The sequence below is a fragment of the Phaethon lepturus genome, unplaced genomic scaffold (genome assembly GCF_000687285.1).
Source record: "Phaethon lepturus isolate BGI_N335 unplaced genomic scaffold, ASM68728v1 scaffold18402, whole genome shotgun sequence".
Taxonomy (NCBI): domain Eukaryota; kingdom Metazoa; phylum Chordata; class Aves; order Phaethontiformes; family Phaethontidae; genus Phaethon; species Phaethon lepturus.
Genome location: NW_010524255.1, coordinates 1 through 16,620, shown reverse-complemented (window position 1 = coordinate 16,620; position 16,620 = coordinate 1). Strand labels below are relative to the sequence as shown.

Sequence of the window (16,620 nt, the reverse complement as noted above, 5' to 3'; positions counted from 1 at the left end):
ATACCCCTTAATTCCTTGTAGAATAATTCATCAGTGTTGTTGTCTTGGCTGGGTGGTCAATAGTAGACTCGCACAACAACATCCGCTAATATATATATATGTGAACTAATATATATTTTTTTTAAAATGTAGATTTTACTTATATATGTAAATTATGTCATCAGACCTCATTCAGAACTGCCGAGCATTGACATCTTCATTGTAACTGTTTCCTTCATTGCACAGATAGAAATACAGGGGTCTTTCCAGTGCATCCAAAAGATTAATAAATATTAAAAGAAGAAAAAGTTAAGAATCCTCTATACAAAGCTCCCTTAGACCCATAAGATGTTAGCATTAACATCCACAGGATGTTTTCTAGGACAATACAGATGGACTAGGTGAAAAAGAAATTCAGGGTGTTACAGATTTGTCTTTGGAATGATTATTATTTTAGGGCCTTAAAATGTATTTCTGAACTAAGGTTTCATTTCAGTCAGTGCCACACAAATGCAAAACAAACACCATACCTGCCTCAAATAACTGATAACTAATTGTAGGTAGAAACTTCATAGGGCAAAAGGCAAGCACCTCCAGTGGGCCATCCCCGCTTGTGGTAGCTGCTTGTTTCATACACTATTGTTTTGCCCCGAAGCAATAGTTACAGGAGGCTGCGTAACTAAAGGAAATATTCAATACACATCCTAAAGAAAATATTTTCTTAATCAGACCACAGGGAATGCAGTTAGAGCAAGGGACTGCTGGGAGTAGGAATAGTGTCTGAGAATCATTTTTCTATGGATTGACAAATTTTACGTACCTGCTTAGCCAGGATTTTCTTTTTCGCAGTTTTTATATAATTTTAACTTTATGCTTAATGTTTCCCTAGTGCAGTTTGACATGATGCGTGCTTGTAACCTCATCGCCACAGTTGCTCTGACTGCCGGCCAGCTCATCTTCGTCCTGGGCCTGATGGAGCTACCTATCATTTCTCAGGATACCCAGTGGTGGGAGGAGGCCATAGCTGCCGTGTTCCAACTTGCCAGTAAGTCCACTTCTTTTTACTGACGGAAAAATACTTAGTCTCTATTAAATCCAGGTGGAAAAGTGTTTCTCACTTTATAAATCTTTCAAGTAACAAAAAATAGCAAAAAGGCCTAAATCTAAAAGTAAGCTCATTGTCTCTTAAAAGCTCTCCCCATGAGATTCTGCAGTACATGAATAGAAGCTTTTATCTTGGATATATCAGAATGACTCTTCTGCCAACCAAGAAAAACAAGCCTTTATTATTTCCTATGAAACCAGGAAGGCAAACATGAAAGAAATAAACTGGATGCAATGTAATCCCACAATTTAGCAGGACAAAATACACCAAAGAAGCTGTTTGAAAGCAGAACAGAACGGCCAAAGAAATTTTTGAAGTCTTGCTGAAACAAGATTATTTGCTTTTAGCTAACTGAAACTCAGTGACCATCGGCTGGGTTTTGATAGCCAGATATGTCTGCAATCTAGCAAAGAAAGCTGAAGTAAATTCATAACACTGACTGCTGTAAATAAAATTCCCACAGTAATTCTCATGGACACAGACTGTATACAGAAATGAATGAGGAAAAGAGGAAATGGTTTTATCACAATTCCATATCGACAGCAATGGCAGCAAACTGTAGACATTTTGCAGTAATACCTTTCTTTACTATGTAAAATAAGTCACTTAATATTCCTTACACCAAGAGTCCAATCCTATAAAATACCCATGCATGAAACTGTCATTAATAGAGTGTAACATTCAAGCTGCTTACAAGATTGGATTAAAAATATATATTATTATTAATAATAATGTAAACAACAGGTTATAGTAAAGTAACACCATTTTATTTTAAATTTTAATTTCAACTTTAAAAACTCAGAATATTTAGAACTGTATAAACCTACTGAGACCTCAGGTTTACACTGCTGCAAGATCAGAATCTAGTCTAGGTCATTTAGATATGGTCCTCACAGCAATAAACACCCATTAAGGATGATGAACCTGAAATCCAAACAAGAGGAGGAGACTGCAGAGGTTCTGTAACTCTCAAAGTATCTGATCCAGCTTCCAGGTGCAGCAAGACCCTCAAGTGCCAGTCAGTGCTACCAAAAGACGCCTTGCCATAACAAGACCACCCTACAGCCTCTTCATGCACACCATGGGTTTTATAACTCTGGATGCTTTCTGGATAGTTCTCCCCGATCATTGGTGTGATGCCTGCTTTACTCTCATTCCCTCCCATCCTCCCCAAAACTTGACATGTCTGTTTTTCCCAGAGAGGAAATGCATTCTGGCGCTGTTTAGATGTGTTGTTTCATTGACAAACAGCACAGTGGACAGCCGTGTGCCTTTCTTCTATCAAGGCTGCTAATTTTAGACTGAGCTTTCCCCCCGCCCCCCCTTTTTTTTTTCCTGTGCTGAAGTCTGTTTTAAACACAGTCAGAGAGAGACTGAAGGGCGCCAGGATATCCCGACACAGGAGAAGGAAATGCCTGCTATTACCTGTTATGCAAGCTGAACCTTGAAATCCCCAGTGCTGGGAGGGGAGAGGGGAGGAAAGCCAGAGTCAGAATGATTAACAAAACCCTAATGAGAATGGCTGAAGAAGCCATTGAATCAAGGGGTTCATCTGCCTGCCTGTGTTCAAAAGGTGTGAAGAGATGGATCTGGCAGCTCGTGACAAAGACAGACATTGTGCTATATGAATCAAAGGTCTCCCACGTGCAGAAATAATGCAATGACTTTGGTGGCTACCCCTGCCCCCCTTCCTTTGCAGTTATGCCACGCTTCACTGTCATCAGATGGTTTTCTGCTTTGCAGTCAGTAACATGATATTAATTTTACATCTGATTATCTTAATGAAAGTTTTATGTTTAAACAAATTCCTTCTTGATATCCAGAACAACCAGCTGAAGTCTCCTGGAATGTTTACTTGTCATCATATCTGCCTTTATCACAATATAAAATAGAGTTCTTGAAGACCTCCCTACTTTTCCAGGACAGTGGTACGTCAACTGCTGACTACCTGGGTAATCAAGGTCTGCGTGCACAGGACAGGCGGGTCAGCTTGCCCTGACAAAAGAGGCTGTTTCATCTTTCACAGAGCCCAACGAGTGCTCTGTAATGTTGAACCACTCAAACTAGCCACAAAAATCCACCCTGGCCACCAAATTCCCTGGATTGGGCCCAGGTGACAGCATTTCATACATTATGGCTGAAATGTCTTTGATATCGGAAAAGACACATGTGCAAACTCTGCGCAAGTCCAGCATTTCTGTTGCTTTGATGAAGGATTTCTGCTACATCTGGAGGCCAGAATTTCTTTATTGAAGGGGAGGAAAGCAGCTGCTCCTTATCCTATAAGCCACAGGTAATACTCAGCCTCTGAGTCTCCACTCCAAGATGGTAACCTCCCATCTATTTTCCAAGTAAAGTAGCAATATTAGGGAAAAATATCAGAACAGTGGATACAAAGGTTGTAGTTAAAAGCACTTTGTTCATGCAAAACAGCCCAAGAGAAATCACTGTGAAGCTCTCCCCTACTCTATTTTAAGGGTTAAAGTCAATGTACTTTAGGCCAGACAGATCATTTGTGTGAGAAGAGCAAACAATATTTAAGAATGTACATAGTTAGATCTTATTAAAATTTCTTGAGTACTGGCTGGGTAATTCCTGTTTAATACACTTTCAAATATGTTACTGAAAACACAAGCACCCACCTCCTGTTTTTTCCTTTTCAAAATCCAAATGATCTGGAGAATTGTTCTACAATTCCTCATCCTGTCAGTACGTTCAGAAAGAATTATCTTGAATCATGTCCCTAACTTTCATCTTGGAATATGCCAACAAGTGCTGAAGAGAACCACAATGGTCACTGGTAGAATGAAATCTAGTATTATGGAGGAAGGCTTGAGGATATGGCTCAGAACCACAAAGTCAACTTACAATTTTCTTATTTTTAGTCAAGGTTTACCCACTGGAACGTTATGTGTGGGTTTCATTACAGTTTCCCGAGGTCTGAACAAAAGTCCTTTTTGTTCTAGAAAGCTAAGTATTATCTTCCAAACCCTATTGTAAGTTCAAATCAACCATCTGCGATCCCACTAGAGCTTGTGATGACTCCAGGCTCCACTGCTTTTTCGCTTCTGCCACCTGCATTTAACAGTCATTCAAAAAGGATGGACCTCTGACAGAAAATAAAGCCCCAGGAAGCAAAGAGGAAGGAAAGAAGAGCGGAAACGGCATTGCTCCTGGGACAGCAACGGGATTCACACAGCTCCAAAGCTCCGCAACCTCACACCTCCCAGTTAACAGGAAAGCAAGCTGTTTGCTTTGGAAGAGGCATGTGGTGAAAATGGAACCAGCTCTGTACGTGGAATTTTGTGTCAACGCTCTGAAATTTCCCTCTAGATGGTTTTGGGTTTTCTGTTTTTTTCAAAGGAACTGTTACAAACTCAATGTGCTGAATATAGGATGAATAACAGAGCTGACAGAAGAGCAGTTGGGATGGGACATCCATCCTAATAGGACAGGGAATAAAGAGCACTTTAGAGACTATTAAACTACTACAAGCAATAAGCTGCCAGACTGCATCAGACCGTAAGGGACTCTAGCCAAGTCTCCAATGATGATTATCACAGACTTTAGAGTGAAATGTTAAAAACATAATGGGGAAAATCTGCGATAAAATATTGTTTACATTAGATCTCATCCTAGTTTCTGTAAGTCCAAGATTGGAATAAACCTGAATCATAATGATTAATATTCTTGCCAATCTGTTTTCAGCATGAAATTACTTTAATACATAATATCCTGAAGATTAAAAAATTTTGTGTTCCTACCAAGCTTGTCATTTACAGCCAAATAAATTACAAACTCTCCTCCCCCTTGAATTTCAGGCATAGCGTTCCAGCTTTTCCTGCTGTGTTTTTCTGCTGATGGTGTATTTCACTCCAGACCCCTAAGACATCACAGGAAATCTGAGTTCACGTATACTCTCATTTCTGTGCTATTAAACCTAAATCAAACAACTGTTAGACCATTTACCTTCTCTCTTCTTTCTGGGTACTACAACTGTAGATTGGTTGATATCCAGAAAATCTCCAGGCAGAACAGACCAGCAAAGCAGCCATTGGAGAATATAGCTGAAGATATTCACGATAGCAACGTGATCCTGATTTCTGTATTACTTCCTTCCACCTTTTTTCTTCATGACACCCTCAAGCCAGATCTGTTCTAAGCTGAAATCTATGGAGTTGTAAACCTAATACTTCCTGAAAAGGAAGCAAATAAATGGGACACTGTAAATAGCCTAAAATTCATAACAAAAAGAGAGAACTTGACTGCTTGATTTGTGCTAAATGTTTTCATTATTTCTCATATTTATTTCACCTCAGTGCCAAACTTGCATACTCTTTATGTGGACCGCAAAACTTACAATAAAGTGATCTTGTTTTCACATGTTTGCAAAATGAACCGCACTTGCAAAGATCTTAAAATATGGAAGCCTATTCCACTTATTTTAACTGAAATGGTTCACGTGAGAAGCTGAACCATCAACCTGGGAAGGGAAGTAGCTCACAAGAAGTGTGTTGAACTCTTCAATAAGTATAACCGTAGCAGGAAGATGATCTGCATATATTCTTGATGTATACGTACTAATATGAGTAGCAGGCTATTTGTTATAGCATCTCAATGTCAAGGGCACATATTCTGATTAGAAATATGGTAACAAAGATATTACCAGATAAATATCATGTGGATATGCAAGTGTAACGAACATGTTTTATGACAGACATAGCATTAGAAATAATGCAGAAAGAAGCATGTGAAATGAGGAGTTCTTCAACTCAAGTATTCACTTTCTTGCTTATGAGCATGCATTTTATATATACATGAAGACGTCTCCTAAAAAAGTTTCAAATGGAGTTGCCTAGCTAGATCCACAGTTATGAAACTCTTACCCTTTGATGCATCAGGAGATAGACAAAGCACTTGGAAAAATGGAAGGAGCTCATCCTTATAGACAAAAGATGACCACTGAAGCTTCCAGGAGGACCCCTTGTCAATGACTGCTTCTCTCTGCACAAGCTGTTTTTGCTCAGGCTGACAAGAGCTCTTACCTGTGTCTGATATGAAGTTTACTGTGATCAAAAGCAAAGCTTTCATTGACTCCAACTACCTCTGAATCCGAGGTGCCAAGAAATGTTTGCAGCTGACTTTCAGTGTGAAAGTCTGCACGTTTATCCTTATTGAAACTGCTGCCCCACAGTAATGATGTTTAATTCATAGGGAATGTTTTTCAACCTTCAGTTCAAGGACTGGCATCATTTCTAAGAAAACCTCCAAAAGGTAATCAAGAAAAGCAAGTTCACTGTCAGTAAATGTAAACTTGTTAAATAGTGCTCTGCACCTCCCTCTGAAGATTTCCAACCAACATAAAGTAGAATTCATTGCCTTACACTGACTAAGTCTCCCAGCGTTGTCAGGTTAAAGACAAAGAGGGACTGACAAACTCACAGAACACCACAAGTGGAAAGCCATTGTAATTCAGTGGTAAAAAGTGAAGGTTCTTATTGCTCCTGAGAAGCTTTGCTACTCATAACTTGTTTAATTCTAAGAGACGTTATGTTCTACCAAAATCCTTGGAAGGAAATTTTTATTGTACTCAACAATGTACAACCAAAAACTCCAAGGCCACTGAAGTCTCTGTAGAAGCATACTTCTACAGCTTTCAGCCTGGTACTACAACAAAGAGCACACAACTATTTTCCTGGGTCAGCTTGGCTAGGATAAGGTGTTAATTGATTAATCATTTAGGTAAGTCCTATAGAAATCACACTTTGGGAATTTGTCTTGCTTTGATAAATACACCTGAGCTCCTACAAGCAGCTTACTCAGCTTGTGACTCATTGCAGCTAAATCATTCCCTTTAAATGTTTATGGGGTACATAGAGAAGGGGGGTGAAAAAGTTCCCCTCCCTGTTTGCACTTTTGCTGCACAGGCATGGGTTGTGAATTCTGAACAACAGTCTGGCTGCTCCATTTTCCTTCTTCTCCCTCTTCCTGCCAGCAAAAGTCATCCTATAGGACAAGCTTTAAAGAGGAGGATTATAACTCCCAACATAGACTTTCTATTGACCCAGAAAAAACATAATGTAGATTTCTTCAACTATCAAGGTACTAATAAAAAGGAAGAATGCAAATCAGGGGTTGTCTGAAAAAAAAAAACCCAACCTATCACAGAAGTAAAAAAGTGACTATGAGAGTTCTTTTAAAATGCTAAAAATCTGTAGCTGGCTTGCAGCCAGCTACAGTCAAACAGGAAATTCGGTATACAGATCTGAAATGTAAGTTCAAAAAGTAACATTCTCCCCAACCCACCCCCACTCATGCAGTCAATACTGTCCCAACCAAAAGTCTTCCTAGCGAATTTGTTATCTGTTTCCTTCCCCAACGGAAAAGCCCCCCCATCCAGGCTTGTTTTGCTATGGATGGGAAACAACTAGAGATAAACAGCAGGTCTATGGGAAAAAAAAGTACTTTAAGTAATCTCATCAGGATTTTTAGTAATGATGCAGCCTCTGTGCAGACTTTAGACAATGCACAATACAATGATCTGAAATTGATTGACGTACGTAATGAAATTAATTTAGGGAAACTTAGCCGTGCATCTAAACATCTTGTCATCGCTACAAAACAGAAATGAAAACCAGATGAAAACGTTTAATATTTTCATATCTAAATTTAAAGAAATATTTCCTATCTACAGCCCTCCTCAAACTGTATTGTAAATTAAGAGATCAAGAAGACTGATGGCAAGTAGAGCCATTTTCTGGCTATTTTCAGTAGAGTTACCTATGGGAAATAGTCTGGGAAGCCAACTGTCTCCCTCCAGGTATTTTATTGGAATACTGAAATTAAATTTTGGAACAGGCTGCCCAGGGAAGTGGTGGAGTCACCATCACTGGAAGCGTTCAAAAAATGTGTTGATGTGGACTTCGGGACATGGTTTAGTGGGCATGGGTGTGTTGGGTTACAAGTTGAACTTGATGATCTTAAAGGTCTTTTCCAACCTTAATAATTCTGTGATTCTGTAAATTCAGACATTGTTACTCAATGTAACAATTACCTATCTAAAAAGTGAAAAGTCACCACAGTCAGTTTTAGTCATGGAGACAGAAGCTATTCTTAATACAAAGTTAATTTTTTATACATGTACTTCTAACTGTTCTGAATACAGACCCAGATTCTGCATTGATATATTTACATTAACTGAGTTATAGCCATACTACACAACCATCAGCAGAAGCAGAATTCCAGCACCTACACTATTCACTACACTACAATTTCTACACTAAATTCTCATGAAAGTGACACACTAGCTGAATATTTAACAATTTTCAAAGGCAGCAAATTAAAATGCTGTCAAAGATTTCCTAATGCTAGTAACACTCACAGTGAAGGCAGTAAGCAAAACAGAAGATACCAACGTCATGAAGATACCAACGTCATGAAGATACTCTGCTTTAGCTATGCCGATAAAAATAAAACATTAGTCAAACTTCAGTTTCATTCTCTTGCCTTAGAGAAACTGAGTATTATCGCATCAGTACATTTAGGGTTTGCAACCAAATGGTACACATGTAATTATTCGTAAGGGTTCATACAAACTAGGAAGACACCACTCCTCAGATGCATCCATATAACAGAGGAATTAAAAAAAAAAAAAATTAAAATCTACTTTCCCTAAGAAAGAGGAATCACTGAAGGAGAAGAGCCAGGCTGGCACAAATAAGTGAACTGAATGTGTTTGCCCACTCATTTAGAGAACAGACTTGCTGCTAAATGTTCCATCTCAATGTTTGGCTGGTGTACAAGACCACTCTGAGGGCAAGGAAAACCTAAGCAGCACATTGGAACACTTTGCTTCAAGAAGTCTAATTTTGATTAAGTTATTATAGGCAAAATCTCTCCAAGCAAACTTTGAGGGTTTTCACACAACAAAATCTTTACAAAAGCAGCATTAATCAAAATTTAAATACCATCCTATGCAAACTCAGTCTCTTTGGATCAATATGATTTCTCCACCCTTTGGTCTTGATTTCCTACATTTATAAATCCAGTATCAGGTCATGCTAATATGAAACAAGAATGCTAGAAAATAAGGTTCACAGCGACATTTTTATTCCAGAGCTCACTTACGCTGACAGAACTGTAAAACTAATTGTGGAAACTCCCTATAGTAACATGCTTACAACTCTCCCATCTCTGTCATGTTTTTCTCTCTTCCTAAATATCAGCTCCTGTCTAGCCTGCAGCAAAGTATTCTACAGATGCTACGTTTTTCACTCAAGAGCTCCAGTGACTTCTGCTATCTGCCAAGGAGGGGAGTTCTCAAACCCGTTATCTCCCAGTTCCCCCCTGCTCAGACAAAGGGAAGGCCTGCAAAGGGAAATAGTCTTGCTAGCATAGTTTTATTTTGGGACCTGTAAGGAAGCCTTAGTGCTTTCTCCTGGTGGATAATTGCTCCATCAGATGGAAGGGAGCTTATGAAGGTGGCCGGTCTAGCATGGACATGTGTAGCCATTTAGGACAGTAATTGGCTGTAAGTGGTACATAAGCAAGAAAGAAAAAACTAAGTAATTTAATTAAAAGATGGGTATTTGGAGAAAAGTTTAAATATTGAACATCAATATTCCTACAGCATTTATTTACTTTTACTGTGCCATAAATGAATATGTATAGACCACTGCTGCCTGCCATGGCGAAATGAGCAAAGAATGGGGTAAAACTCATGCCCAAGGGAGTACAGCTCTCACACTCACCAGGAACCCCAAAGGTTTTTCCCAGCAGGTTTGCACAAGCAGACCTGACTTTCAGTAAGGAAACTAGAAGTGTTAATCATCCATTACTTCTCTAAGCTAGAGATAATGGTAAATACCTGTAAACCCTCAGTGGGAAAACACCAGTCACAATTCAGTAACTGGAAATTAAGCTGCAAAACACATCACGTCAGCATTACTCTATGTAACTGGTGTTCCTGAACCTAGCTCCCTCTACCAAGAGAGCCTCAAATAATGCAAGGCAGTGTAAAGTGGACTGTTGTTAATATTTATAACTGTCCCTTAGAGGTACCTGTAAGTGGTCACTGGTACAAACAGCTTATGTTCAAAGTTCTTCCTGCTTAAGGTTTTATGATTCGCTTCACACTTTTTTTTGTAAATTTATTTAATGTTTTTTGTATTCCCTGTAAAAGTACATGTGAACTGGAAAAGAGTTCTGAAAGGAAAACTGAAAAGGAAAACTGATCACGCGAAGTTCCGTCCTGTGCCAGACTCATCAGTAAGATAAGTCTCTTCATTTGTACCTCAGCATCCTCCTTCCTGCAAATTGTAAACTGGAAGGAAAGGAAACAGGTCCACAACTTGGCTGCAGGAGGTGCAAGCAATCTCCCTTTCTCTCAATTTACCTTCATGAGAAAATTGGTATCTATCATCCTTTGAAAAATGGACTGTAATCTGTGGAAGAGCAAAGCACTATCAATGTTTATCTGTATAATAAAACCTAAAGACCTCAAACATAGATGTAGAGATACACATTTTCTACAAGCACTTTACAACTAGCACACACTGCTCCCAAAGCCCTAAAATATAAAACAAAACACAGGAGAAAAGAAGTTTTATCATCTTGGTTCCACAGATGAGGAACCAAGCCACCTCAGAGAAGAGTTCAAAAAACCTAATATATTCCACAGTAAAGGATCTGGTCTCCCCCTCTCTTCTCTACCACAGGCCTCAGGACAAACTGAACTCAGAGAATTGCACTGGAAATTAGGGAAAACTACTTTGTTTCTGAACTCTGTTGCAATCTTTCTGTACGCTATTGCTACTAACAATGAAGAATAAAGTCATATAAGACCCAGATAACACCAAAGGACAAAGCCATGAGAATTCAAAAGCAATTCAAGGAAACATCACAAAAAAGGAAGAGCATAATTAACTGTAGCTTTGGGGACAAAAGTATTCTTCTATGAATGCTGAAAAACCCGTGCAAACTTCAGTGAGGATTTTGAATGCACAAGGAGAGAACATTTCCACTTTCACGTGGTGATGTGCTAAGCATACGAATATACAGAAAAATTTACTCTTTCAAAGTCAGGTGATTTGCCTTCAACAGTTCATCCAAGGATGTAGATAACATCTGTCTGGCTTCAAGAGACCAGGATTTTAAAAAGCATGCATAGTCTGATACAAGGTGTGTCATCCAACGGTGATTACTGAGAAAAAAAAATGAAGATTTAAGCTTAATTTGTCAAAAGAACAACTTCACAATTTTTCTACCTCAGCATTTTTTTGAACAGGAATCGAGAAGCAACTTCCAAACCTGTATACTTTGAAATAATGCTAGATGACCACCTCTGTATTGGGATCCCATCTCCAATGCGGCTAATATTAAGATGGCCTCCTAAGTAAGTCTGCAGGCTCTAGCTGGGAGTGCTAGCAAACGATCATCGTACAGATCCATGATTTCTGCAACTCAGTTAAGTCAATGTACTGCATGCGACCACATTTTTCCCAGATGAACTTCTTCATTTATAACTAAGCTGAACCATTAGATAACTACTAGACTTACTGACAAAATCAAGGAGTTATTAATTGCTGTCCTTACAACTGACTCAACAGTCTAAAACCCATCCAGAGTACATCAGACTTCACAGCAAAGGCTACTGCAGAGTGGCGAAAGAGCAGGAAAGAGCTACTCCTCCTGTAAGAACCTATTTCCTCCTCATACACCCATAGGAAGAGATGGCTCACTTCAAACTCTCTGGTACGTGCCATCTGTGGGACAGTGCTACTTCAGGAGGAGAAGATGTAGCAAGCAACACCTTCTAGGCAGACACAAGAGATCTGAAGATGCCAGATGTCTCCTGAATTAATACTCATTCCTTGCTTGTTTTATTAGGAGTGGGATTCAGCCTTCACGTTATTGTGAAGACACTCTCAGAACAGTGTCACACCTACTTAAGTAGTGATTGATTTTCTTTCTCCTATTTATATTTCATTTCCCTCCTCTGTTTTTTTTTATCTGTATATAATTTGTCTTTTCCATCTTCACTGCATTACTAGTACTCTTTTTAGAAAGAAACTTGATACAATGCATACTCGGGATGTTCTGTCTCATGGAAAACCAAGGACCGGAGCCAGGTGTCCCACCATTTTAGAGCAATGAATGCCATATATCTGTGGGAACAGTGTTTGCAAGCAGCATGGCTAGCTGAGAAAACAGCACGCAGCCACTGGGACTTACTTGCTATTGACTTGTCCTTGCCCATGAACTGAGGAAGATGGTACCTAGAAATCTTCTGGCTGTTTATGGACCTTTGTTTGTTCTAGTCTTCCTTCATGAAGAGGTCCCTTTCTCAGTGGTATTTCTTGTGTTGTGGTGGTTAAGGAACAAAGAGAAAACATTTTTCAGTTAGTGAGGCGTATTTGCCTCTTTGTATGTTTGTTTCAGTCTAACCACATGTATAAATTACTTGCCTTAAAAAGCTGAAAAGTAGTTTTATTTGAGACTAGGGACATGGAGACAGACTTGTACAATAAACAGAGGGCAGAAAAGTAAGTGTGTGCTTGTCAGTGCATTCTTAAGGAAAAGGACAGCCTTAGTCTTAGAAAAGCAGGAGTCAAGGGATACAGATTCTGCCCCTTGTTCTAATATGGACCTCATGTATGACTAGAAAAGTCACCCCACCTCATCTCTGAAGTAATAGTACTGTTTATCAGTGGTGTCTACCAAAAAGAATGTGAAAAACATTTTTTTCATTTTTTTTGCAAATCCTATTGTGACATCTGGATGGAAATGCTAGATGAGTGCAGTGCATTACTCTACTATTACCTACCTTTTAGGGAACTTACTACTGTGCTTAAGGTTAGGAAGGCAATGGAAACCTTGTCTTTGGTAGCTTCTGGAGAAATGATATTACTCTTGCCTCATAACACTTGTTTCCAGCATAGAAAAAGTGGGACCATAAAGTCCCATTTATTTCCCTTTCCCTTTTTTTTAAGCTTCTGGGTTTTTTTTTTATTATTTCTGTAAGATATTTAGCTATTCATCATTTTTGCAGTTTACAATAGTGGCCTGCCTTAAATAAATATTTTAAAATTTCAGAACAAGTGTACCATATTCTGAATGAAAGATTTTCATAATTATTATCATTAATATACCAGTTTTCTATGTTGGAATTATTCTATGGGAATAAGAAAGAGGACATCTGTGTAAGTGAAACAAGAGGATGGGGAAAAAACACAACATGAAGTACAGGTAAGTGGGAATAAGACATTTAAATCAAAGTGAAGAGATTTAAACCTAACATCGAGACTCTATTTCAGGCATGCAGTCTTCACAGATTTCCATACATCATGTCCAAATTTGCCTTCAAGAACACATGCAGCACATCATAATAGGGATGGAAATGCTTTACAGACTTACGAATGTTGTCCTATGGCATCTTGCCGCTACAGAAATTCAAGAGAATAACACATGAAAAATAATTCTCACATTCTCCTTGCAGGTTTTGTTCTGGTTATCGGATTGGTGACTTTCTACCGCATCGGGCCATACACCAACCTCTCTTGGTCTTGCTATCTAAACATTGGAGCCTGTCTTTTGGCCACGCTGGCAGCTGCCATTCTCATATGGAACATCCTTCATAGGCGTGAGGACTGCATGGCGCCCCGGGTCATTGTCATTAGCCGTACCCTGACCGCTCGGTTTCGTCGTGGCCTGGAAAACGACTACGTTGAGTCACCGTGCTGAAAGAGTGGACTTGAAAGGGGAAAGATCTCCAAGGAGATCTGCATTGGAGTTGTTTGCTATAAATATATGCTATAATTTAAAACTAAGGGTTGAAAGACATCACGAAGCTCACTCTTGTGGGCAGAAGCCCTCAACTGTTATTTGGATGGGCTCCATCTATATACATATGTATAAAACACATAATTTTATATATATTATATTATATTGCCCTCTCCCTCTGCTGTACAGCACAGAATGTTGAATTGTCAAAATCCTGACAGAGCATCACAGCTACATGTCAGCAGGGTCAGCTGTAGCAGACACAGAGTGTATGCAATGAGAATATAGAAAAGAGGCAAACAAACACATTTTCTCTGTCTGCATAAAGTTATCCTACTCCCTAATAATATTGTAAAAAGCTATAGGAGACCAGTGACAATAGCTTTGGAGTTAACAGGCAATCTGAGAAAGCAGAAAACTTTGTGATGAATAAGTGATGAATGTGAATAAGTCATGATTTTAACAGCTGTTTAAATTTCATGAATCTTTAGTCCTTCTATCCACCTCTCTTCAAGGAACTTCTCATTAGCTGCAACACCTGCTCCCCAGTCACAGCATAGCCCAGACAGTTAAAAGCAAAAGGAACTCTAACCATTCTGATTATAAAGTAAGGGTATGCAGAAGAATTAAGTTGCAATTTTTTCGGACACTTCTTTTATATCCTGAGACAAAGGTTCAGGTTTATCCTATGTGTAAACAGATATGCCATTAAAAATGAAAAGGGTACCCAGCTACAGCAGACCATACACGTTGCTGAAAAATCTACTTCAGTGTTACAGTAAGGGCAAATATCTATAGATATAGAAGATATCTATAGAGAGAGATATATATGTAGAAACTTACCTGGATTCCCTAATAATTACAGACACTATTAACTTACATTATTGGAAACAATTATTAAGAACAGGTATTTCAGCCCAAATCAATTTTTTTCTTCCCAGCTTGCTTTATCATTTGCTGTGACATTTTCAGATTAGGGTGCTATGTCAGGAGACACAGCTCTGCCCAGCAATGCTCAGAGGCACATAACACAGTGAATACTGGAGAATATAACTGCCACTCAAGTACCCAAATTGAAGAATGACACACACATACAGGACTTAAGCATGACATTTAAAAAAAAGACCTGCCTGATAACTTAATACAGTAATGAAATTAAAATAGTTAGCACCTTTGGAATTAGGCATCATGTTTAGAAGCCTGACCCTGAGAAGCACATGGGCTCACAAAAGTCATATGCATATAACTTTCCGGAAGAAAAACAACAGGTCAAAAGCTATTATGCAGAAATATTTATGATACAGGAACTAGAGGCAATGACAGATGTTTAAAAACTCTAAAGGATGCTACTCTGAGCTCAGTTACTGATAGGTTTGAAGGACCATGAGCTGTGAATGTTACAAATTCTTACGGATGGTTGTGTCGCTCCCAGCTGAGTACACTGCTTTTCTTCTTTATCATTATTTCCACCATACTTTTCCACACTTTGTTAAAATGTGATCATCAAGCTGGCTCTTGAGTTCTGTTCTGCACTCAGTTCTGATGTAATAAGAAACTCCAACTGCTGCTCTGCACCATGTTCAAAGTGAGCAACACTCTGCAGAGACTGATGCTCTAGAACAACTGCCTTGTTCTAGACTATCAGGGTAGAATACCAGAAAGCTGACAAAGAGTTTCTTCTAGCAGTAGGTTTGTAAAAACCAACTAAGATTTGTATTCATTTGCTTGCATTACTTTCTGGAAAATCTTTTCTAGAAATAATATGCTATGATTAATTGCAGGGTTTTTAAAAAATAAAATATTGGAATATTTAAAAGACATTATATTATTTCTTCTAATATTTCAATATCCATATTATAATAATGTACATTTAAATTTAAAAATCATCTATGTGGTCGGTAAATTTGTAATACTCAGTATTACTGTGATAAATAAAGTTGTGAATGTTGACTTTCTTCTAGTGATAATGTGAGATTTTTGCCATTCAGACACAGAATAAGGTTGCTCGTTATCAATAATCCTTTCCCGTTTGGTAAAAAGGAATCCACAGAGCTTGCAATGTCTTGTAAAAAAAGAATAAGCAGAAAGTAATACATTAAAATGTCTGTAAGATAAAGATATTTCATCTTGTTAAAAGTGAAAGGGAGAATTAAATCAGAGAGGAAGATGTAAGGAGAATTTATGAGGATCAAAACTTCATACAAACTTCTAATGAAAATAAACTGTACCCACAAAGAAATCCATACAAATACTTGCGATACCTTTTGATCAGCTTGATGGATTTGAAGGCCTCATCCATGTCTCCAGCAGTCAGATAGAAGCTGAAGTTCAGCATGGCATCCCGGGTAGTCTTATCACAGTCTCCTAATCCAATGAAATCTCTCATGGGCCTTCTCGCAACCATCTGAGAGACCGCTGTTGAGCCAGACTCTGCTTCTCCTTTTTCAGCTTCCCCCGGCTAAAATGAGAGTGTTATCATTTAGGTATCAAGTAGGTTGAAACTCGCTCCTTTGTATGTGTAATTAATTACATTATTTCCATTACAGTCCGAGTTTTCTATTTCTGCCACACCATGATCAATAGTGACAATAGTTGCAATGTTTCAGAACTTCCTACAAAATGTCCCAAAACATGGAATGTCATAGAACATATTAGCATATCATAACGAACAATCACAGTACATCAGTGATAGTTTGGAGATTGGTAAAATACCACAGGAGAGGCAGCCACCAATAATAATAATAATAATAATAATA

At 38.5% G+C, this 16,620-nt stretch overlaps 1 protein-coding gene across 1 annotated transcript; it reads left to right on the top strand.

Annotated features, from left to right (window-relative positions):
- Window positions 1-868: 868 nt before the first annotated feature.
- Window positions 869-13,825, top strand: TMEM204 (transmembrane protein 204; the record flags this gene model as incomplete). The annotated part of the gene is made up of 2 exons (XM_010282396.1): window positions 869-1,024; window positions 13,581-13,825. Coding segments are annotated over 2 exons (401 nt in total), but the record flags the coding sequence as incomplete, so codon positions are not given.
- Window positions 13,826-16,620: the final 2,795 nt, after the last annotated feature.